At 34.0% G+C, this 24894-nt stretch overlaps 2 protein-coding genes across 4 annotated transcripts; one reads left to right on the forward strand and one right to left on the reverse strand.

Annotated features, from left to right (window-relative positions):
* Nucleotides 1-1094: 1094 nt before the first annotated feature.
* LOC105133869 (RNA-binding protein 42-like) lies at nucleotides 1095-4746 on the forward strand. 3 transcript variants are annotated; one of them, XM_011038009.1, is made up of 7 exons: nucleotides 1097-1515; nucleotides 2239-2416; nucleotides 2571-2668; nucleotides 3614-3710; nucleotides 4263-4348; nucleotides 4430-4505; nucleotides 4583-4746. In XM_011038009.1, exons 1-6 carry the CDS (start codon nucleotides 1297-1299, stop codon nucleotides 4481-4483), a joined length of 732 nt encoding a protein of 243 aa, XP_011036311.1. In that variant the 5' UTR covers nucleotides 1097-1296; the 3' UTR covers nucleotides 4484-4505; nucleotides 4583-4746. The 3 variants fall into 3 exon arrangements, 2 of the variants coding, with proteins under 2 accessions (XP_011036311.1, XP_011036310.1); XM_011038008.1 differs by having other exon boundaries at nucleotides 4430-4519; nucleotides 4565-4744; XR_843886.1 differs by lacking the exons at nucleotides 4430-4505; nucleotides 4583-4746 and adding an exon at nucleotides 3810-3924 and having other exon boundaries at nucleotides 1095-1515.
* Nucleotides 4747-6840: 2094 nt separating this feature from the next.
* On the reverse strand, nucleotides 6841-24893 carry LOC105133870 (exportin-4 protein). Its single transcript, XM_011038010.1, has 32 exons — nucleotides 24587-24893; nucleotides 24169-24256; nucleotides 23921-24029; nucleotides 23569-23667; nucleotides 22194-22236; nucleotides 21344-21415; nucleotides 21134-21229; nucleotides 20744-20977; nucleotides 20390-20573; nucleotides 19362-19473; nucleotides 19197-19283; nucleotides 18899-19037; nucleotides 18554-18644; nucleotides 18380-18451; nucleotides 18127-18236; nucleotides 17538-17642; nucleotides 16818-16891; nucleotides 16488-16563; nucleotides 13846-14070; nucleotides 12880-12951; nucleotides 12464-12535; nucleotides 12321-12385; nucleotides 12131-12233; nucleotides 11921-12052; nucleotides 11428-11571; nucleotides 10161-10268; nucleotides 10028-10078; nucleotides 9884-9961; nucleotides 9693-9806; nucleotides 8764-8960; nucleotides 8524-8593; nucleotides 6841-7230 (listed from the first exon to the last, which is right to left on the reverse strand). The coding sequence occupies exons 1-32, from the start codon at nucleotides 24680-24682 to the stop codon at nucleotides 7042-7044; spliced, it is 3507 nt and encodes a 1168-aa protein (XP_011036312.1). The 5' UTR covers nucleotides 24683-24893; the 3' UTR covers nucleotides 6841-7041.
* Between the last annotated feature and the right edge of the window lies 1 nt (nucleotide 24894).

Below are 24894 nucleotides of genomic sequence, written 5' to 3' on the forward strand. Positions count from 1 at the left end.
TTAATTTACGTAGGTATACAAATTAACAAACAAGCTGTCGTATTGATAAAAAGAAAAAAAGAAAAAGAAAAGAAAAGGAGAATATAAAAAAAATCTATCTGCCTTTTGGGCATATGGCTTGTAAATTGTGCTAATTTTTCCTATCTCAATAGACAAATATATCATTTCCATTATGCATTTAATTTGCATGCCATGATGCTCAATCCATTGTTTCAAACCTTTAAACAATCTTGAATTTTCTTAGCTAATTTTGATTTTTAATTTACTTTTAAAAAAATTACCCTATTAGTCCATATAGTTTAATCAAAATTAAACTTATTTATTAAATTTTGAAAAATTAAACTTTATAATCTGAATTTTACTATGTACATATTAGTTTATGTTCTAAGTCATTCTATAATTTATTCTATTTTATACTCATTAAACATGTAAACTATAATTTTTAAAAATTTAATAAATAAATATAATTTTAATCAAACTAGAGTAATTTTTTTAGTTTTATAATTTTATGCATGATTGTTTAGGAATATGATTATGATTATTTTTAAAAATACTTTTTGTATTGAAATATATTAAAATAATTTTTTTTTTTTATTTTTAAAAAATTAATTTTAAAATTAGTATATCAAAACAATCTAAAATATAAAAAAATAATTTTTAACTAAAAAATTCAATTTTTAAAAGATACCATACAATCATGTTATTTAATGTTATCTATATCATGACATTAATAATAAAGAAAATTACAAGTATATTTTTATGGTCACGTAATATTTTATTTTTTATTTAATTTTTGATATTAATATATTAAAATTATTAAAAAAAATTGAAACAATATTTAAAAGAGTGATAAGTTTTGGAGTGTATTTTAAAAGTGTATTTTATCCTATTTTTTTTAAAAATTTAATAATTTTATTGTATTGATATTAAAAAATAAAAAAATTATTTTAATAAATTTTTAATTAAAATTTATTCTCAAGAACTCTTTACGCTATCATATTTAACATACAATACAAAAACTAAAACATACTTTAAAAAAAGGATTAAATAACCTTTTAAAACCGAAGTTTAAGAAAATTAAAATAAATGAAGGCACTTCATAAGAAAAAAATTAGCAGTCGTCTAGATGTTAAAATTGGAAAGAACATATCATCCTAATAAATACAAGTATACAACAATATATCCCACGATACCTCCAGAACACTCGACTCTCTTTTCTTCAAATCCAATCCAGCCTGCAATTCTCACCAATACACACGAACGAGTAGTCAGTCGTTCAATCAAACCCTAAAACCCATGTCGATCCCTCCATCTTCTTCAACATCGCAGCAATTCACTTACGCAGCATCGACGTCAGCAACAGTAGCAAACGGCGCGTATTTCCCTACCCCATTTCACCTCCAGCAATCGGAAACTTACCCCAAACCCTATGTCGCTCCACCTCCTACCGTCATGGCGCCCGTTTATGCGCCTGCCCCGATTGGACCCGTTTACTCCCTTCCACAGTACCAACAGGTCAGCAATTCTACTTTTGTCTACTGAATTTAAGTTTTTTTTTTAATTTTGCTTGTTAGGGCTTTTTATTTTGAATGATTATGTTATAATTGTGAAAAATTTATGTGAAGTTTGGTCCTTTTTGTGTTTTGTGAAGTGGGTTTTGGGGAAATGGATTGATTTTACGGTTTAATTGAGTGTTTTTGTGGTGATGTGAAAATCGAGTTGTAAATTTGTAATTATGAGATGAATTATTTTTATTGATTCAAAATTGATTAATATTAGGAACATGAAAATTGTGAGATTGTTAGTTATTTTGCTCATTTTGTTTTTGTGGTGGTTTATATGGGTTTTGGGGAAAATGGTTAATTTTAGGGTTTTTGATTGGCTTATTATTTTTTTTTTTGTGGTGATGTGAAAATACTTATTTTTTTTTTTGTGGTGATGTGAAAATTGATTGTGAATTTGTGATAATGAGATAGATTTTTTGAAAAATTGTTTCAGAATGGGTCTGGTTAATATTGGAATTTTTTTTTTTGAAGTAAATGTAATGGGCATAAATTGGATAGTCAATCTAATTTGGTTGTGAAATTTGGCTACTTTGATTTGGATTGTTTTCAGTTCTACTTTATTTGATAATGATAATTTGATGGGTCTTTTTATGTTTCCACTATTTTTTTGTTTTATTTTTCATTTAATCTTATTTCTTTATGGGGTGAATGATTTTGTGGTGTGTTTGAACAGGCGCACCAGTTGTTTCAGAGGGATGCACAAACGATCACGCCTGAAGCACTTGAGAGTGTGAAAGCAGCCCTTGCAAATAGTGAGGTTGAACATAAAGCAGAGATTAAAAGGAAAGCAATTCCTCGTAAAGCTGCTGGCCAGACATGGGAGGATCCAATTCTTGCAGAATGGCCTGAAAGTATGTTGCTTCTCTGATGCAATTTTGTTTTTCTTTTGAGCTTTTCTATATAATAATGTTGGATTGACCATGGAAACGGTTCTTTAGTTGATATTGATTTTGGTCATTCATCACTTTATTTCTCATCTAAGGTGTTCACACTGTGCTGTTGCAGATGACTACCGTGTATTTTGTGGTGATCTTGGTAATGAGGTGAATGATGATGTTCTTTCAAAAGCATTTTCGAGGTTTCCTTCTTTTAACTTGGCCAGAGTAAGTTGATGTTTCACTCGCATCACTTGATTTCTTCTGTATGAATAATTGTTTGCCTAGTCTGTGAAACTTCTACATTTCCTGTTCAGATTTTTCTTTGAAGCGCACAGAGCAGTGTTTTTCTGTGTACTAAGGTAGGCTTTGTCTACAATCTACATATTTCCTGGACATCTTGATCATGTGAATAACTTTCAAATTGCAAGTTGATGTAATAATCTAGTTCACTGCTCTCTCTTTTTTTTTTATCATTATAAAATTTGAGAGTCAATTTTTTTTTCCTTTTTTATTTTTATCATTATAAAATTTGAGAGTCAATAAATTAGGCCCTCCATAATGCTTGGTTTTGATGGTATTGGTTCAGTTCGTGGACCAAGCAACATTTATCATCTTCAGTATTTTTTCTTGGACAGGCATGTGATGAATTTATTTTGTTTTATTAGTATGATGGCGTAATCTAATAAATCCTTTAAAGATTCACCTTGAATGAGCATTATCTGGGTTAAACTAGGCCTGTTTGTAGATTTTTTTGGAATAATCCCCATAAGGTTTTTTTCACCTTACCTTTTCTGAAATTTCCTTGTGGTATGTGAGTCTAAAAGGGAGTGTTTTTCCATAGAAGATTGATTGTTGAAATAAGGTACAAATTTTAATCATGTTTTTTGGGATTTGACCATGATGCTCTGTCTCTGGTAGTTTGAGTTTGGTCCTTGGTACCTCATATTCAATCTGTGTGGGTGGCTGGGAGATTGTGGGCTGTGATCATGTCGATAACGCATGTTTGTTCTATTGTGCCTGTTCATCGGCACATGGAATGCATTTGCTATTATGTTTTTGCTGTTTGTATTTCTTTCCCTTTCCTGGTGTTTTTTTTGTTTTTTGTTTTTATTTGTTGGAAGCTTCAATGGTTACTGTATTATGCTTATGCTGTACTTCCTCACATAATAGGTTGTCAGGGATAAGCGAACTGGAAAGACCAAGGGCTATGGATTTGTTAGCTTTGCTAGCCCTACTGACCTTGCTGCTGCACTTAAGGAGATGAATGGTGAGTCAACTCTAATCTCTCTGCTTTTTTTTCCTCTTTTTTTGTTGTGCTGTTCTGTTATGAGCAGCTGTTGACTGTTTCTGTTACGAGGGAGAGATGGGTGGGAACAAATGTTTGGGCACTGTTTTTGAGACTGACCTCTGGCTGTATCAGTTATCTTTTAATATAACAAGGTGGCTGAATGGCTGTCTGTTACCTTTTAACTTCGCTATGGGTACGAGATCGGCTTTCAGCTACCAAACAAGATATTTATGAAGAGAAGACGTTGCGTCTTGCATGTATTTCATAATTGTATCAGCCAGCTTTGGCTCTTATGCATATGGATGATAATTAAAAGAGGAGAAAGTAGTTAATATTTTAATTAAAGGGCACTGGGCATTGTCCACTCTTGGCTGATGAACTCATAGATTCTGATTGGATCTTTGGTTGATATTTTAATTCCCTTTACCCAGTGATGAATTGAATTAAATCTTTTTCATGCCTTCATTCAGAACTTACACCTGTTCTGAGCTGTTTTAGTGTGTTAATTCCTTTCCTTAACCTTGATTTCAGGTAAATATGTTGGAAACCGGCCCATCAAATTACGGAAGAGCAACTGGAGGGAGAGGACAGATTACGGAGCTTTAGAAAGACAAAAGGTACATCTTCTTGTTTTTGCCCGAATCAAATCATCTTCTTCCATTCTCTCAAGCTGAAAATCTGTTTCTATGACCTTTCAGAACCAGAGTCAAAGGAAACCGAAGCTTCCAAAGAAGAGTGTATTGCACAAGTAAGCGTAAGAAAGTTGCAGCCTCTGTGATGACATCTAGGTGAGATGCCCGGAACAGCATGCCACCAGCCTTTGTGGTGTCTAGGTGAGATGCCCGGAACAGCATGCCATGCCACCTTCAGATGGGTGTTGGTGTTGCTAATTTGCTTCTTTTAGCCCCTCCTTTGTGCTGGGGATAAAGCCTAGCAGTCGTAAAATTATGTGATACATTTATGCTATATTCTATACAATTAAATCGCATAATGGGAATTTCTCTATCTTCTCAGGTGTTTTGAGCCTGTCCCTTGCGAGTATTTTTTTTTTTGTTTTTATGCCAGCCTTTCTGTTTTTCTTTTTTAATTAGATTATGATTATTTTTGTATTTTAAAAACGTTTTTAAAAAAATTAATTTTTTTATTTTTTTTCTTTGCTTTAAATTAATAATTTTTTAATATTTTTAAATTATGCTAATGTTAAAAATAAAATTTTATAAATAAAAAAAATATTATTTTAATATATTTTTTAATAAAAAACAATTATAACCACGCAACCAGCCTAATCCTATAATCCTTTTGTTTGTTTGTTCGAAAGTACAGAACGAAGTACATAACGAGGCTTTGTTTGTTTGTTTGAAAGTACAGAACGAAGTACATAACGAGGCCTTCAAAGCATGCTTGTCAGATGCGAAATGGGATCCAACTTGGAAAAGAATTCACCATGTTTGTTTGTTATTGGATCAACTTTTTTATTATTATTATTGTTATTAAAATGGCAATATTTTTTGTTCTGTCAGGGGCGTCATGGGGTGGTGGTAGTAATGTTTTTTTATTTAAGAATATATTAAAATATATGTTTTTTATTTTTTAAAATTTATTGTTAAGATTAATATATCAATTCTAGAAAGATAAAAAAACTAATTTTAAAAATTACAATTTTAAAAAAATTCCGTTGTACAGCTGGTGAAAAGATTTTGTTGGTTATCATTTTAATGTGTTGTTAAAATAATTTTAAAAATAAAAAATACTTTAAAAATAATTACTATTATATTGTTAAATATTCTATAAAATAGGATGCTTAAAAAATTAATGAATATTACAACAAAAATATAATAATAATTAAAAAGCATGACTATCTGTCAGAACAAATATATATATATATATATATATATATATATATATATAGTATAATATTTTAACTACTACTAATTTGAAAATGTTTTTTTCAAGTAATTTCTTGAAATAATTTATTTTTTTATATTTTAGTAAAAAATAATTTTTTAATTTTTTTTAAAAAATTTATTAAAAGAACAAAAACTTATAAGATGAAAAGGTTAAAGAAAAATGAAATTAAAAAAATAATAAATTATTTTAAGTAAAATAAATAATAAAAAAACAATGATCCAATTTAACATAAAAATTAAAATCAAAATTAATATAAATTAAAATTTCGAGGATAAAATTAAAAACAAATTGAAAAAACATATAACAATTAAAAGATTAACAATTAAAGTTGATATAATAAAAAATTAACACATTTTTTCTTTTTTTTGAAGTTTAAAAAAAATGTTTTCCTTGAAACTCTTTCTTTGAGGATAATTTTTCTGACTGGAAATGGTTTACCCAACCAGCTTTCCTTGAAGTTGCCGCCGAACATTAAAAAGCGAAAGAAAGTGATTTTCAGGACAATATTTTCCTAAAACTCCTCGTAACTACCTTTACCATAAGAGTTGCAATCATATGTTTTCTTTTTACCTCAGAGGAGACTAAAGATTGCATGACGGAGGCTAACACAATGAAAGTATCCGATGGCTTGACAATCAGGGTAAAGCGATGGAAAAGGTGTCTGTGTTTGGTAGTGTGGTGGAATGAGCTTTCTGAAAAATATAATTCAATTGAAAATACATCAAAATATTCTTTTTTATTTTAACATTAGCATATTAAAACTATCAAAATCACCTAAAAAAACATCAACTAGATGCTTTTCAGGTGAGAAACAATTAGAAAAGCAACTTACTTGCCCTAAAGGAAATAGATTTTGAAAGCACAAAAGATAGATCTTTATGTGGAAAAGGCATTGCTTAATCATCATGTAACGGATACTTGTTTATGCATACAGACGCAATGCTCATTCTAGCACGCCTATATTAGCACGCATGCATGCATTGACAAAGGGCACTTTGATTTTCTTGCATATGCATGCTCTTGTGCTTGTAACTAGGATATGCAAGGTAGCCCTCCTAGCTTGGTGTTAGCACAAAGTGGCAAGTTTTGAGTTATTCATGCAATCGGGGATTATCTTGGAACAGCGGGAAACTGTAAGAAAACTGGAAGTGTAACTGCCTAGGCGCCTTTTCACTCAGAAACCATCGTTTTCACTCCCTTGTGCTTGTACCAAAGTTTTCAAATTCAATTTCATTCATCACAAACAGTTTTAACTTCACTCTGCTAACAACGAGAAACTGACTATACTGTACCTTGAAACTGGGATTTTCCTTCTGATTCCAAGACCTAGTTCATGTGAAAACAATGCAAAGAATAAGAAAACCAAAATACTTTGCTTACATTTACAGAGCAGGGCCACAATTCAGATTGTCCGCAGGAATCCACGAACTTCAATCAAAAAGTTGTTCATGTTCTTCCTGAATCTTTGGTAATTCATGCGATCTAGGGTGGATGAAAGCTGATTGGCACTTGTGAGGGACTGCAATGCACTTGCCATCCTTGATCTCAATGTTGGATTTGTTTGCCTCTCTATGAGCTCATTGGCTAATTTCTGCAACCAAAAATGCCTCATAACGCATTAATCAAATTCGCCAATTCAAAACTTGGTTGATCTTTGGGGGAAGGGGTGCAAAGGATGCAATTAATGATTGTTCTATTACCATTCTGTGAAATATTCAATGAAATTTTAATATTTTAAACACTAGCAAACTTGACTTCTACAAACTAAACACGCCCCCTGCAAATATGTCCTTCCATCAGAAAGAAGCAATATTTACCATGTGAAGGTACTTATCCAGCTCCTTCAGTCATTACATGCCCCATATTAACTAACAGATAAAGAGTTGTCTGACTAACATTTCATGAAAAGTTCGTGTGTATGCATTGCGAGTTTCACCACCATTAAGGAAAATGTGTTAACGACTCCTAAATTTTTAGACAGACATTCCAACAACATTTAAGCAAATGTGCACACTCGTTGTAGTCTCTCTCCTTCTCCTTGCAACCACAGACATCCCCAGACATAAATCTGTGTTTGTCTGCAAGTGTTACAGGGTGGAAAGGGGGATCTAAAAGATTTTGGAGTGATGAGATTATGATTTTGCCTTCCATTAAATTGTTCACCTGAAGGAGAATCTTGAGTGGAGATAATTTTGCAACATTCACTCTCCTCTGAGAGAATGAGAGATGAACTGCTATATCCCAAAAGTTACCAAGGCAGTCTATTCACTCTCCTCTGAGAGAATGAGAGATGAACTGCTATATCCCAAAAGTTACCAAGGCAGTCTATTCACTCTCCTCTGAGAGAATGAGAGATGAACTGCTATATCCCAAAAGTTACCAATGCAGTCTATTCACTCTCCTCTGAGAGAATGCGAGATGAACTGCTATTTCCCAAAAATTACCAATGAAGTCAATCGAGAATCTTGAGTGGAGATAATTTTGCAACATTCACTCTCCTCTGAGAGAGAGAGATGAGCTGCTATTTCCCCAAAGTTACTGATGCAGTCAATCACAAAGTACTCTTGCTGTAATATCACAAGTAAAGACTTGCTGTAATATCACCAAGTCAAGACTATTTGATCCAGGATTTCATAATTATAAGCAAGAAAATCACCTTCTAACCTTTCCATCCACTAAAGAGAAAACAGTTCAAGTATTATCGAGATAAGAGACTCATTTGTAGCAAGTACAAGGAGGAGACTACAAAATGAAAATGCCACCCACTCAATACTGAAAGACATAATTGTGGTAATGCTTGCTGGAATGTGATAGCTGTTTGTGTCATAACGAAATGGAACATTAACAAAGTGTCCAAGTTACATACAAGCTTAGGGAAAAATACCTGGTAAAGAACTTGTTCACAAAGAATCAACGGAAACAGAGCATCCGCTGCGGGACCAACCAGATCCGGACTGGAAACACAAACAGAAGAACTTCAGACTATGATATCAAGCATTGCAAGGAAGTAAAATGATTGTCAAACATGTTTTGCAAGTGTTGATGATCCTGACCTATTTCTTTTATTAAATGCAACACAAACTACTTTTTCCCTTCAACATTGTACATTAAGCAAGCCAATTACCTGTAATCCTCAAAAAGGAGTAATTGCATTAACAATTGAAGGAATCTACTCAAAATGCCTTCCTGCATATTCCCACTTGAATCTTCCACACCACTGGCATGTAAGCCCAAGCCTGTTTTGCCAGCACCTGTCTCCTTATAGTGGTAGGAAGCAAGAGCTTTCAGAGCGCTCAGGCACATATTAACTACTTCTGTGTCCTGTACCACCAATGGAAAAGTTATGGCTTTGAAGATTTAGAAAGAATTTCCTGGTGCAAAAGGTGGGTGGGTGGAGGCTATACCTTGTCATCATTTAGTAAGAAACTTGTTGGCTATGCATACAAGATATATTGTGCAAATTCACACAAACACAATTGTAGAGCAAAACTGAGTAATGAAGTCTATCTTACATTCAGGTTCTATGCCAATCCAATTTGTGTCATATTCCAACAAGATGCACCAAACTCTTTAAAGTTAAGGACTTGACAACATATGAGCACAATAGGCAACAAAAACAAGCACTTGTTATCCCAAATGGAGAACTGGGGGGAGGCATTGCTATTTTCAAGTTATTTTTAGATTCATCAACTGCGCATTGTTGTCATTTTTTTTGGAAGCTTTCTGTTTGTAATTCATAATATTGCAATCAACTATTTTTTTCACTAAGGACTTATGTTTACTATCATTTTATTCCCACTTTTAGTTCAGTACATTTATGGCTTTGGTGTGCCTATGCAAGCACACATATTCTCTGATAGAATAAAGTTGAGTTTCAGAATCTGTTGTTCTTGTAGATTCAACAGGTTAGTTTCTTATGTTTTCAAGAAGTATCCCTTATGGATTTCAAGGGTCTAGCCTCCTGGGTCCTATGTTTTGTATCCCTTTTCTATTCCATCCTAGTTCTACATCCAGAGCACGAAAAAGAAAAAGAAAAGGAGGATCATTAGTTACCTGATGGCGAAGACCAAAATCAAGGGTCCCAAGCACATGGCCAAAAGCTTCATTGTTCAGTTGGGCAACTGTTTCGGGATACACCTCCAACAAATGCGACAGTAGCGAGAAGTACTGCACAGTCATGGACCATCTTAAGTTAGCAATGATCAAAATGGAGCTTTATATCTCATGATCTATAAAACTCTTACATCATGGCAAAGCTTCGGGTACTTCAGCAACTCCAAAGAGATCAGAGGGGTAACTATGTGAAGTCCGAAGTAGACCACCTGCAAGACCAATGCATGTGAGACCAAGTACATGATATTTATACTCCAACTGCTGGACAAGCTTACCTCAGATATATTTGTCCCCGGTGTCTCAACTGAATCTGATGAAAAGTCAACCTGAAATATTCATAAATTCTTAATAAGCTATGAAATGGTCAAAATTTTCATCCCAATCAAAAAAATGAAGAAGAAAAGGTACCAGATCTTTTGAACAAAGACTTGAAAGAAGCTGAAGAAGAGCACGTAAATCTTTATACTGCTCAGTTTTTGCCTCACTAAGCAAACTACTTGAAAGACTCACTGATATCTGCAAAACAGTGAAGGGAGTTGGGGGGTAATCGAAAAGAAAAATTGCATCTTATCCATAATGAATTACGAATGTGATATTAAAAAAAGAAGAATAAGAAGCAGCATGCGGCAGAATTATATACCAATTGATGGGTATAAGAATTCAGAACAAATTATATCAGTAGATCAGAGAGTTACCCCATAAAACACAGTTAAGCATTAATAAAAAAACATGCCAGCTAACTCTAGATAGTTTACTTTTAAATTTGAAAATAGGAGATTTCAGCTAAATGAATGATTTTATGAGACATGGCATGCAGAGTCTTAAGTTCAGCCTCTCTTACGTAAGCAAAAAAATAAAGCATACAGAGTAAAGAAGCTACAAATTTTAGCATTTACAAGCATTTTTAGGTTGGAATTCCAAGATCTCTTCAGGGGGTCAATTTTGTTACCAAGAATCAAATCCATTCCAAAGTTTGAATTGCAGTTGCAGTATCAAGAACAATTTCGTCATTATGGTATCAAGTCATGAAAGGTGGATCACTTATTCTATATTGCAGATTTTCAACAATATCTTAAATAGCACAGCACTAACACCTTTATTAATTAATTAGCAAATTATCATGAAAGCACAAAGATTTACACTTAACCCATTACATGTCCTTGTCCTGGAGTAGGTAAATTGCTATCTAAGTTAGGTCCACAAATATAAATATTGTTGGACTTGGAGCGGATCCATAGGCCAAGCGCAAATGGCAAAAAAGTATGCATTAGGGATGAGTTGACTCTGTCTTTAACTTTGATTTATAAAAGCATAGATGTTAAGTATTTAATGGGAACAGCACAAGGGCCATGCCCAAGCCAGAAAAGAGCCAACCAAAAAGAAAAAGAAAGGAGCATGAGAATAAATTGTTGTTCCATTTGTTTATGTAGATGAACATGGTCTAAAGCTTTCAGCCAAAGCCAGAGAACATCTTTCATACACAAATCCAACCAAAAGCATCCTATGAAAGTAATGATCTACCACAGCCTTGGATGTCAAGAGGCAAGTTGATGGCAGTTTTATAAGAAAACAATCATTTCTATGAAGATGGAAGGGGAAGAGATTCTTCCACCATTATTTTTTCTGGATTAGCATGAATAACCTTAATCGGACACCAGGCAGTCACAAAAAGTACCTTGCCAATATTGTGAGATGAGTAAAGCTGAAGCAAACGCATGCAGAAATCAACAACAACAGCAGTTTCTTGGGATTCCAGGTAGGAAATTTGGCCATCCACCAAATCAACAACAAGTTTAAGTAGCAGATAAACAACTGCAGACTAAGAAATAAACTGAGATTAGTGCCAAGAAATTACAACAGGTAACAATGAACATCATGTAAGAAATCCAAAATGGAATAAGCAACATGTTCCTTAAAAGTAAATCAAATTTGAAAACAATGTACTCTATTCATTAAACAAAGTTTGTGACCCATTGAGGATGGGATGCCAGAACAGTCAGTCAATCAATCAATGTCTTTCCCCAAAAATTCTGCACTTCAAGAAAATAAAGTTTAAGGTATTTAAGGAGGTGAAACTAGGAATTGGATACTAGGAGACATAAAAATGTGTTTTCGATTTGAGCTTTTGGAAGAGAATACGCAGTCATTAGACTGATATGTTATGGTACCTCATGTTTGTACACTTCAAGAAGAACCAAAATCGGGTTCATCACAGAGAGTCCCATCTCATAAAGAGCTCTCTGTGTTCGAGGTTCAGAGGCACTGGCAGCTCCACGTAGTCGCTCCAACAAGCAACTCACCTAATGTTATCAGAAAATGATTATCCTTCTAGTAAAAAAAAATAAAAAAATTAGTGAACAGAAAGACTCAATGTTTACTTGTAGGATGACATCTGGTTGTTGAGCAACATTTTTGAGGTCCCTCTTGTTAGATAGTTCCACCAGATACTTTGTCATATGACCCATAAGGTTCCTTACATATCTTTAATAAAAGGATACGCAGACATCAGAAAATAATAATAATAATAAAAAATAAATAAATAAATAAATAAATATGCAGAAGACTCACTGATTTGAAGCTCCTGAATTACCCATTCCAGAAGCAGAAAGAACCAGTATTTGAGCCAGTGAAAGCTAAACAAGAAAAATAACTTATAGTTAAAAATGGAGACAACAAGAATATAATAACAGATGACAACATTTGAAACTCACCTGATTAGAAGAATTTAACACGAAAAAAGTTTGTTCATTAGCAAATGCATTTGCTAGTTCACGCCATGAGTCCTATAAAATTATTTTTTAAAATGAAAGGGATCAAATAACAGTAATTAAATGCCGTTAGAAATTAAAAAAAACAAAACCTCCATTACATTTCATCCTATTCTACCATAAAGTTATTCAGGAATTTACTTCAAGATTTCCAAAAGAATGTCATATTATCGATATAAGTACCTTTCTGATCATTTATCATGATTCATTGATGATACTAAAAAAGGAAAAAATGCAGCCAGAAAAATGTATGAAGGTAGCCAGCCTATAGTTACGAGGTTGAATATCAATAAAAGAGACCACTATGATCGATATTGATATTTAAGCCAGTCAAAATATTGTAAACACATGTCACTTACCAGTTGAACAAGTTGACCACAAATATTTTTTTGCCGAACAAGAGCATGGAGTAGTTTGGAGCAAGTTAACTCCTGTTGCATGTGAACAAAGAGCATTATTAAGGAGCAGCACACCTAACATGGCCCATGGATGATCAAAGGGCTGAAACTACAGGGGGGAGGTTCCTGATGCTATTAATATGTCAATGTGATTCTTCAGGTAACCAAAAGGATGGAAATGGAAATAAGGATTTCTACTAGATAAGTTTACATTAGCTAGGATGAATTCATCCAGAGTTCAAAACCTTTACAAATATTGCCAGTTTTATTCTAAGAAGATTATGAGAAAATATAACTCAACGGCCTTCTATGCTCTTTCCTAATCCCAATGTGTAGTTATAAAAAGACAATGAATTCAAGAACTCTTAAGCAGAAATCAACTAAGAATATCTCAAATTATATAATCATTATTTGAATTATTATTTTGAGCACAACAATTTCTGCATTAGATAAAATATAACAATTTACAAGAATCTGAGTGCGTATGAGTGTGCCCTAAGTTGTGGATGTAGGATTTTGTTCGCAGAATCAGAAGCCATATACAGATCAGTTTGGCAAGTACACTAAGAAAAAGTCAACAATGTCTTCATGGAGCAAAACATAATTTGAATACAATCACCAAAAAAAAAGTTCAATCTATGATTTGGATACCAAATTGTATTTCTAGAGATAAGAAGTACCAAATAAACAACAGACAATACACTATGTCCAGTTTGTAATAACTTGGAAACAAGTATCCAATGATGAAGCTTGGCTTGGCAACTACTCAAGCATAGGAGATGGAAAAATGGCTACGCTGTTAGATTGTAGATTGTGGAAGTTGAGAAAAAATAAATAAATGCAAGGGAGTTAAGATCAAGGAATGTAGAACAAGAACAAATGTCAAACCACATAAATGTCAAACCATAAAATTCCCATAACTTGTACCTGCAAATCCTTCTCCCCAGGATAAGACAAGAGAGTTGTCACTGAGATACGAACAATAATGTCAAGCACAAATTTTCCCTGATAAGTTTCACCAAAAAAGCTGACCAAAGCTTTTCTGGAGTGTTGCTGCTGCTGCTGCGGATACCCTGAATTGAGGGTGCTGTCTCTAATTTCTTTTGACAATAGATATGTACGAGACCATCTTGCAAGAAACCATATAACAGCCTACACAAAATATTAGCTAAAATAGTTAATCCTATCTCATGATGGTGGGAGACAATTATAGAAAGTAAAAGTTTGCTCACATCTACTCGTTATAAGATGCACAATCAAAAAACTATTAGGATAATAAGTGATGCGGAGCAATTATCCCAGGAATTCATGGACCATATTGATACGACCAAGCCTGAGAAGAAGTCCACAAAAAAACTTGATAACATCTGATATAGAGCATGAAGTTATTGTTTTTCTATTTTAATTATTTTCCTAGTTAATTTTGAATTTAAATTATTTTTTCCTACTTAACTTAGGACTTTTAATTTAACTAATATTTTACTATTTAGAAATCCTGGTACTAGATGGATTCTATTAATTAGATAAGTTTTAATTAGAAATCATTTCCCATAAAAGATTTTAGTACTAATATAAATAGAGATGTCTAGTTTATTTTATAAAATCAAGACTATTATTCATATTCAATAAAGATGTCAGAATTTTCTCTAGATTTCTCTTCAGTTTGGTCTGTAACCTTAGGGCTTGAAAACCGTAATTTTATCTTTGCTATACCCCCCTTCAGGTGGTATCAAAGAGGGTCAACATACAGATCGATAGCGAACCGTGAAGAGAATCGTAGAGTAGCTGGTGGCAAACATCTTTGTGACGGTGATCAAGTGATGCAAGTTGTTTAGAATCAACTATATCACCATTCAATAGTGATCGCAGCTTCAGAGGGGTAAATGCAAACTAGGCTTGACGACGTTAATACTAGAGTTGATGACCTTACAACTAAGCTTGAGGCACTAGGGTTGCATGCAAACATGAACTGAGTAACAAAAGAGGCATGTGTCGGGGATGATGCTTGTTTTGTCATTGAACGAGTCCGTGCAAATCCTCATGGTCAATATGACTACGGGTATTCATATGATGAAGAATATCTATTTTGGCTTATAGGAAGCATAAACAGGAATTTAAAGAAGAGAGGAATGCGTTTGGAGACTTAACTCGAGGCCAACCTTACCTTAGACCTATTCCTAAAATTCTATCTACACAACCACTTGTCTATGTGAAGGGTGTTGGTGAAGATTAAATTAATGAAGGCCATAGGACCTTATCAAATCAAGACAAACAACTACAACCCGAAAGACATAAATTGATTAACATGATTAATGGTGAGGATGTTTTATGCATATTTGATGGAGATGATGAAGAAGGATTAAATGATGATGATCATGCAAACAAGGACATAGAGACAAGTCTTATAGAGATACTATGAAAGATTATTTTGGGATTCCTTTAAATACAACGGTTGAAGTATTGGACATAGATGATGATGAGCTCAAGTCTGAAGTAGAAAAATGTGGGAAGAATCTACAAGTGGACTTCATAGGAATAGAAAGTATAATATTAAATATTGATTTTTCCTTATTATACATGCACTACAAATTAAATTTTGAAGTTCACATGTCAAAAACATGCTACTTTGAAAGTAAGCTAGCTACAATAATATATTTGAAGTATCTGTACATTTGGAGTGGAAACGTTCAATTTCTGACAGATAAATCGAGTACGAGTTTTTTTCATTGACAAAAAACAATTATCTCATGAGTTTATGGACTATATTGACAAGACCAAGTCTGAAAAGAAGTCTACAAAGAAACCCGAAAACAATTGACATAAAGCCTGAAGTTAATGTTTTCCTATTTTAATTATTTTCTTCATTAATTTTGGATTTTAATTATTTATTTCCTACTTAGCTTAGGATTTCTAATTTAACTAGTATTTTATTATTTAGAAATCCTAATGCTAGATGGATTATATTAGTTAGGAAAGTTTTAATTAGGAATCATTTCCTACAAAGGATTTTAGTACTAAAATAAATAGAGATGTCTAGTTTATTTTATGGAGATCAAAACTATTATTCATATTCAATAAAGATACAAGAGAATTTTCTCTAGATTTCTCTATAGTTTAGCTTGTAACCTTAGGGCTTAAGAACCCTAGTTTTATCTTCGCTATACTCTGTGTCAATTAAGAAACCAGGGTATCAAAGCAGTGAAGCACAACAATCTGATCTTTGTTATAAACAAAAAAGGCATAGAGGGCACAGGCCAACTAAATGCCTATAGTTAAAAATGTATGCTGACCAGATAATAGGAACATGCCGAAGTTGACAAAGCTAGAAACAGACATAGTTTGCCAAAAACAACTCAAGGAGTCCATGCATCTTGCACCTTAAAAATACCACTCTTTAAGTTCTCATGACTACAATTCATACATCATTACAGACAGATCTTTACTACAACTAACTGTAACATTCAGAAAGCAGTACAATGCATTCATACCTATAACGATAATGCATAAAGGATCTAAAGTCCAAAAAACAGAAATCTGAAAGTAACTTCAGACAAAATGAACCTCACTACCTCCATGAGCCGGGGACTGAAAACTGAAGCTCTCATTTCTGGATCTAAACTTTGCTGGGAAAAATTTATGATTGAACTGCATTAAGCGAAACAGTGAATGTGTTGCATGATTCAATAGCAGAGAGGAAAAGATTTAGCAAGAAATTTGTAAAATAAGCAACAGGGCATGCATTCAGGCAACAGTAAGCAGTTCCTCTTCCTCTTCTTCCCTTAGTTTCCTTCTTGCAAACCAAAATTGCAGAAGTTTTTGAAGGAACAGTTTTGAACTCATATTCTACTTAGATTTGACATATCCAGTACTTTTTCATGAATGAAGAGTAAAAAACTTACATGGAGAGTACCACAACAGGATGCTTATCTGCTTCCACCGTGTCCAGAAAATGAGTCTGTATTGTGTTAGGCACCTAATTAACACAAAACAATATATGCCCCATTATTAGAATGTTAAGTCACAAGATTGGTTTGTAATACAAGCAACTTTAACAAGTCTAGCATACCAACTAATGAGACAATATTTCAAAAGTGACCTGGAAACTATTTTACTTAAAAAGTTGTGATACTGAAACAAATATCCTTATAAATAAAGAGCATAAGAAAAGAAAAGAGATATCCGATGGCACTTCTCTCTTAAAAAAGTAAACAGTGATATCTTTCCATATCAAAATAGAAAATGGCACACTTACATGATTGAATATCTTTTGATTGGGACCCAAGGAGCCTCATCCCATATTTTAGCTTTAGAAGAATGAAGCTCATATTGGAAAATTCATACTAGCTTATTATGTTAATTCATGTATTTATTTTCTCATCAAAAGTTTACTTAATCAAAGGTTACAGATTAGACATAGTATAGCAATCTCTCATCTCTTAAAATAAGCAATCAGGACAAGGAAGTAAGAAGATAATGCAAAATGAGATCCATGTTGGGAATGCAAGCACCTTTATGTAAACTTCAGAGTATTTAAGGGGAAAAAACATGCTAGATGTGAAGCATCATATTACTCATATATGCTAAACAAAGCCTAGAACTAAGCACAGGTAACCAAGTACCAGGGGTGTTTCTCCCTCTCCTTCATCTGCAAGTACATGCCCAGTTATTAACAACAACGAGTAAAGTTCCTCCAAAGTTGGAGTTGGATCAACAATACCCCTGCCCTACAAAATAGAGAACATGAGATGTAAGCAAACATCAATAATAACTAAAGAAGAAATTATTGCTCTTTTTACTGTATGTCCTGCCTCTGAAAATATTTTTCAGTGCTACATGCTAAAAAAGTTTCAATTTTCATTTCTAAATCTCAAATCAAAGAAATCAGCCAATTATAACTTGATGAAGAAAAATACATTGTATTGACAAATAAATTGATGCAGTTTCATTTTATCAAATCCTGACAAGCTTTGAAAGAACAAAAATCAGTCAGTATACGCCTGGGTTAAAGATTCCAATGTTTTACAAGTCCAAGTTCTGGTGATCTATCAGAAACATTCAATCCGTAAATGGACTAGTTGAGTACAATGCAAATAAGTGATGGCTAATGTAAAATGATAAGTTCAAAAGAAACTCATCATTCCTCCCAATGATGCACAAAAAAAAAAGGTTCCGTGAAAAATATTCTTCAAAGATAATAATAAAGAGTACCTGATGCAATGTGGCAAAGCGCTCCGAAAACAGCCTCGTAAGCAAAGGAATTGCAACATCAATTGCTGCTCTTGCAATAAATGCATAAGAATTTAACCTCTCATCCATGGCTGTATGACATGTAACAAATACAGGGGGGCATCAATCAAGGGCGAAAATGAAAAATATAAAACAAGCATTTCAATAGTAACCAAAATGATGGATAATTTAAAGTGAATCCACACACTTAAAATTTAGAAACCTTTTCCCATACCAGTAATAGATGCTTGAAGGTAATAAAGGTCATCATCATCATCATCATCACTCATAGCCAATGTAGATGCCACTGTGCAGGCAAAGATAGTTATTTAAACCAGTTCTAAAAAAGATGAATGAATCAAAAAGTCAATAAATCAGTAAGACAATCATTAAAAAGCTCAATTCTTACCTCTTAGCTCAGAGTCTACAATCAAGGCAAAAAGGTTGGCTGCAGCATTGATCCCTTCAGGTGGAAGCAACTCTGTCCCACCAGTACTATCCTAAGAAGAATAACAAGACAAGACTAATGCTAAATCTGATGGCAAGTACAAACAATTTTACAAAGATAAAAATACCTTATGCTAAAAAACAGAAGTAACCACAGCGAGCAAAAGCAAACTATACATAAAATTTGGAACCATAACAAACCTAAACATGCAATTATCAATAAAGCAATGATGAATGAATTAATGAATGACAAAGGTGACCCTTTAATCACACATAATTTCACAAGAACAAACTAACACGTATATACCACAAGCAAGGTGGTCCAGGTATCTAGCAGGATATCACGTGCCTCCCAGCTCCATGTCCCCTCCTCACAGTTTTTAGTCAAAAGGACTTTGATAACTTGACACATCAAGGTGGATAAAAAGGCAAGAGTGCCAAAGGGCCTGAACATCAAGCCAAAAAAAATCAATTATTTAAAGACTATATGGCATGATGCATTGCTTGCCAAATATACAAAACACAAAGCAGAAATAGCATATCTCCAATTCAAAAGAGATCTAAAAAGAGGAAGTGCTAATACAGGATATAATTCTCACACTGACCTTATGGATTTTAACAGATTGTCTAACACAATAGGGTTTGTGACAGTTGCAATAGATAAAAGTGCACGGCATCCATCAAGCAACTCACTGAAACAAACAGAATAAATGACACTTTGCAGGAAGCAAAACAGGTGATTGAAAGTGTATAATATGTAGGAATATGACCTTTCACTTTTCCCATCTTCAATTGCTTGTGAAACGGCATCAGGAGGATCAATCCACTGAATTATCCCAGAAAGCAGTTGTAGCAAATGATGCTCTTGCATTTGTCCATCATCTGCACTATTGAACAGAATACTTAGCAAGTCTATTAATGGATCAGTCCATTCCTCAGAAGGAAAGAGCAAAGAGTTGCTCTCCGATAAAAAATTTCAAGGTGTTGAAAAATAAAATAAAAAAATTGAATGTGCAAGCAATTTTATTTGTTCTGACAGTCCAGGAGTCAATGCTGGTATTGCACACATATGCAACTGTGAAAAAGTTTGTAGCTTTTACCCCATCCAATCTCATAAATAAACTCCAATTTTTTTCTCAATCTAATTTCAATACTCTTCTAATAATAATTCCCGTTACCATCATTGAAAAAATTTCCAACTAAGTCCATCTTTCATAGTTGAAATAACCCAACTACAGAAACAATTATCATAATCACCAATCTATTGTTTCATTTCCAAAACTAAAGATAACACTAGTAGACAATCTAAAAGTTTTAGAAATCCATTTAAACTTTGGATTTACATGCAATGTTAGAGCAGCTACGGGCATGGGAATCTGCTTCTGTGTCAACAAAGAGGGAGAATCTATTTAAAGTTCAAGGGAGTACAATTTTGGGATAGAGGTCGCTTATGGGGCTGGAGCTTCATTTCAATTGAAAATTTCCGTGTTCATTGGCTCAAGAAGTATTGTGAATGTTGAATAGAGGTAGTTATCTGGACAGACCAGAGGAATTAGCTTTATTTGGAGTAAGAGGAAAAGGCATGCATCAAAATTTCCATCTCAAACCTCTTGTTAACAAGTTCTTTGGTAAGAACAGTAACTAAAGAAAAAACTCAACAATTAGCAATATGCTTACCATTTTTAGCATAGGAACCTCATAGTTACTAATTAAACCAAAGCAAACATCAAGAGATTATTAGCATCATAGAATGAAATCATCTAATAAAAAAGGTAAAGTTAAGAGAAATAATACTAACCAGAAAGGAATATAGTTCCTGTCAAGGAGCAGAACTGTATGATAAGTTTTCGAGCAGAGACTGCAAGAGGACAATCAAGCCAGTAGCCACCACGAGAAAACTTCTCCCTTAGAGTTGCATATAAACCCAGGAGCCACCCAACATGGCCACTTGAAATCAGAACATCACGCCATGCAGGACCTGGCTACAAGTATAGATTGACAATCAATGAATCAATTAAATGTGATCTTAATAGATATAACCCTAATGATAGATTCAAAGCATGAGCTTTGCACCCAAGTTTTTCTATAATATAAACAAGAACAAAACAAAACATCACTAACGATGGAAACTTTAAGATAATAAATTTGTTACCTGCACTATGGTGCAGTCAGACTTCTTGGGTGAACCGTGACCTCTAACTCCAGGTAAAAAGGCATTTCTTCCACCTTTTGTGCCAGTTGTGTTGTACCGGAAATCCCAGTTCAGGATTTGAAGCATGAGACGCAGTGCTGCAGTACAAACCTTAACCTCGGGTACTTCAGTATTGGAGTCAGTTATTCTCCTTGTGACACTTGCAGCAGCATTTTGTGCCCAGCAATAGAATGTCTATGATTCAAAAGGTAGCAAAACAACACTTAAATATGTCTGAACAAGGAAGACAGTAATAAGAAAGAATCCTATGCACAAATATCATTGCATCAGGGAAAACTCCACAGTTAATAGATAGAAGAATATCATAGAATTAAGCAGGATAGGGAGAACCTTGACATAGTCTTTTTCTAACAACATACAGCATTGCTCATGAAATTCCCTGGGAAGGCCCATGGCAGTTGAAGTAGAAGGTGAGAATTCTGATACCTGCAATGGTGGAATCATTAGTCCCATATTTTAGCAACATGTTTATAAAATAACGTAGATTCCAGTCAGAAACAACATGCTCATAAAATGAAATAACTTGAGTAAAGTATATACCAAAGATTCTAGAAAATTGACTCCAGAGAACTGCACATCTACACCATGAATGCCAAGAATAGCCTGGTTTATCTGCAGGTGAAAAATTGTTAGACAAGCATGCACTCAATTTACATGTGTATCTGCATGCTGGAGTGGGTGTGCTTGCAACAACTGGTATGCCACAGAAGAAAATTTCAACATCACAAAAAGTAATACTGTTCACAGTTCAAAATGATTAAAAGCATAAAGATAAAAGCAAAAGAAAACATTGGTTTTGCTAATATCTAGGGTGAATCAATGAATGGCTTATGCTGGTATATGGGCAATGGAGATGGTCAGAAAAGGTATCCTCCTTTAATTTTAATATGATATGAATAACAGATTTAATGTGTCCATGAACCATGCATTTCCTCTTCTGTTGAGTTCAGTTGCTAATTAATTAACCGATTGCAAATTTGACAGTCACCAATGGGAACTCATCATTTCATAAGCCCAAAGAGACAACCCTTACTTATCTTATTGTTAATTAAAAGCAGAACAATCCAGTATAATATTACACTGTAGGAGATAGGAGATGAATTTCAGTAATGTTACAGTTCAATGACAAATAAGAAAAATCAGATGCCTTCAGAATATAAAATTTCTCATCTGTACAAATGCACCGAACATTTTGAGATGATGTTCAATACAAAGAGCAGGTTATTTCTGTGAAAAAAGGAAAAATCTTGTTGACACAAAGAGAGGTGTAAAGCAACAATGAGTATTTCCTCAAACCAGCAAGGAAAAAATAGTCGGGCAAGGCTGACCAAAATGAAGCATGCAATACTAAACAAGTTTTCAAGAGAAGAATATTAAACAGCTGCAATACCTGATAAAAAAAGGTCTCCTTCTCAGCAGCTGTAAAATCGATCCTATATACAAATTATTTTCCATCATTACTCCCAAGATATTAACTTGTCCACAATCAAAATGAAAATAATGATAAATTAATAGAGACCATCAACTCCTCACAACATAAATTGGCAAAATTCTTTACATGCGCTTCACTATATTAGGGACCTGTTAAACCTAAGCTTCACAAAATTTTCTTCAAATCCACATCAAACTAGCACCAAGCACTAACAAGGAAAAGAACAGTTACAACCCAAGTAAAAGCTTGCAATAAGTCACACAAGTGATCTAGTATCATAATAATAGATGAGATTAATACTTCAAAACTTGTAAGAAATTCATTTATAAATCACAACATCACTGAAGTACAACACTAGAAATAAAATTTCAACAGTGCTAAAATCTCAGTAAAACTAGAAATGAAAGCTACCAACACCAAACCATAATGACTGACCACAACACTTGTCCTAGAAATGAGTAATATGGAACTAGCAGAAGCCATCTTTTAAATATTGCTCAGCCTCAAATTTTAAGCATCTTCAAAAACACGCTCTTTATGGAAGTAAAATTTGAATTCTGCTTTGACATATCATCCATCCTTCTTCAGTAAGTACAAATTAACACCATTACTTTCACTATCACCTTAAACATAATTGCTGCTGCCACATCCACCACATCACCGGAATCATCAGTAAGTACAATTAAACATCATTACTTTCACTATCACCTTAACCATGATTTCTGCTAACACATCCACCACCTCACCCATCATTAAGATAATAAGAATGGTTCACTATTCTCCAAAACCAAGTACTACTCCCAGACAGTGGATTCCTCCACCATCTTTGTTTTATTTTTCAAAAATAATTGGCAAATGGACATATGTGCCATTACCCTGCCAAAGGCTAATTATCCACTCACATTGATTGGATCTGCGTTCATTCAAGACAAACATAGATAATTTTATATTGCTCTGCTACGTTACTGAGACTGGTTGGTAAAAACGTCTGAAAATCACAAATTTTATATTTCATGTACCACATCGCTCACGAAGAAGCCATGCCATCTTCAATATTTGTCCAGGTTATTGCCCACGTCAATGTGAGGCAGTAATATCACAGGCAAGATAGAGCAGATTGCCCTACAAACAATAAAACTACCACCCAAACCACACTGTTAATGCATAGCATTCCATGGCACATGAACTTTCCATGACAATTCTCATGGTCTATGATTATGAAACATGGAGCATCAATATCACAAGTAAAATACACTTGTTGCCACTTAAGTGCCCACCTGAACACATTACATATTTCTATTCAGCATTTAAAGATGAAAGCATGCAACTTTACCAGCCCCTTTTCATCAATTGAGCAGCCACAGAAGAAACCTTTGCTAGGACATAGCCCTCTGGCGACCCAGCATGTTGCATAACATAGCACAAACAGAAACTGCAAGCACAACACGCTCATCAAAACCATGATCAATGACCAAGGATAAAATACTCATGTAAGCAAGCCAAGCTATATCAAAATTTCCAAATAAAAAGTGTAGTGTGCACCGGAAAAATTACAATCACGTATTAACACATGCATCCACAGACTTAATATCTAAAAGAAAATAAAACCAATACCACATAAGTTTGTAATATCGCAGAAAGAAAATTCAACCAAGTCACATAACTTTTCAATATCGCAGAATTACCTTATCAAGCTTCTCTTGTCATCACTCGTAAGGAGACTCCATTCCCTAATAGCTGCATCGCGAATCGCAGCAGCCGCTTGAAACTTTGCCATTCCCATTTGAGAATTCTCTGACACATAGAAGTTAAAATCATCAAGAACATCACATCTGATTTTCGTATAGAAACTCTAATAATACCAATCATCCATTCATATACCTTCCAAAACCATCAACAAGATAAAAAACGACAACTACTGCAGCACACTTACCAAGAATAAATTGACATGCCTTATAAGGCTGAGGCGACTGATTTAGCGACAGAATGGTCGCCTCAGCTGCCGCTGGATTTATATGCATCTGCCGTATACATACAAGGTAAACAGTTAACAAACGCCATATGCAAATGCCTTACAACAAATAATTCAAATAGAAACCGTTACTATTAGATTAAAATCACCGATTGACATCAACAACAACTAGTGTTAATCGCCGGTTAAGTTTTTGATACATATTACTAAAAACGACAGCGTTCAGTCAGATATTAAACAAAAACCTGATTAAACCTATTTCTATTTCTTCTTAAAAAAATCCTTGTATTAAGTTTTTGAAACGACAGCGTTGTTTTGATTTGAGGTGCTATTTTCTTGCAGATTCTCAGTGAACAGGAGAATGAAAAAAGGAGAGGACCTGGATAGAAGAGCAGGCGAGCTCAATGGTGTGCATGGTGGACTGGAGTTGCGCCAGATCGGGGATGCCGTCCCCTGTCTGCTGTTGCTGCTGCATCGTTTAAGAAGTCAGTAGCAGATTTAACAAGAGAAGATTGGATTAACAGTGGTTTGGGAGTTTGATTATTTAGAATGATTGAGGTTTTTTGCTCTGTTTTCTGCTTTCCGTTAACAATGCAGGAGGAGGAGGAGCAGGTGGCGGTGGCGGAGGCAGAGAAGTGGAAATTTGAAGGGGGCAGTGAGGTGTGTTGTTTGTCTGTTATGTATACC

Source organism: Populus euphratica, unplaced genomic scaffold (genome assembly GCF_000495115.2).
Source record: "Populus euphratica unplaced genomic scaffold, PopEup_1.0 scaffold54.1, whole genome shotgun sequence".
NCBI classification, from domain to species: Eukaryota; Viridiplantae; Streptophyta; class Magnoliopsida; order Malpighiales; family Salicaceae; genus Populus; species Populus euphratica.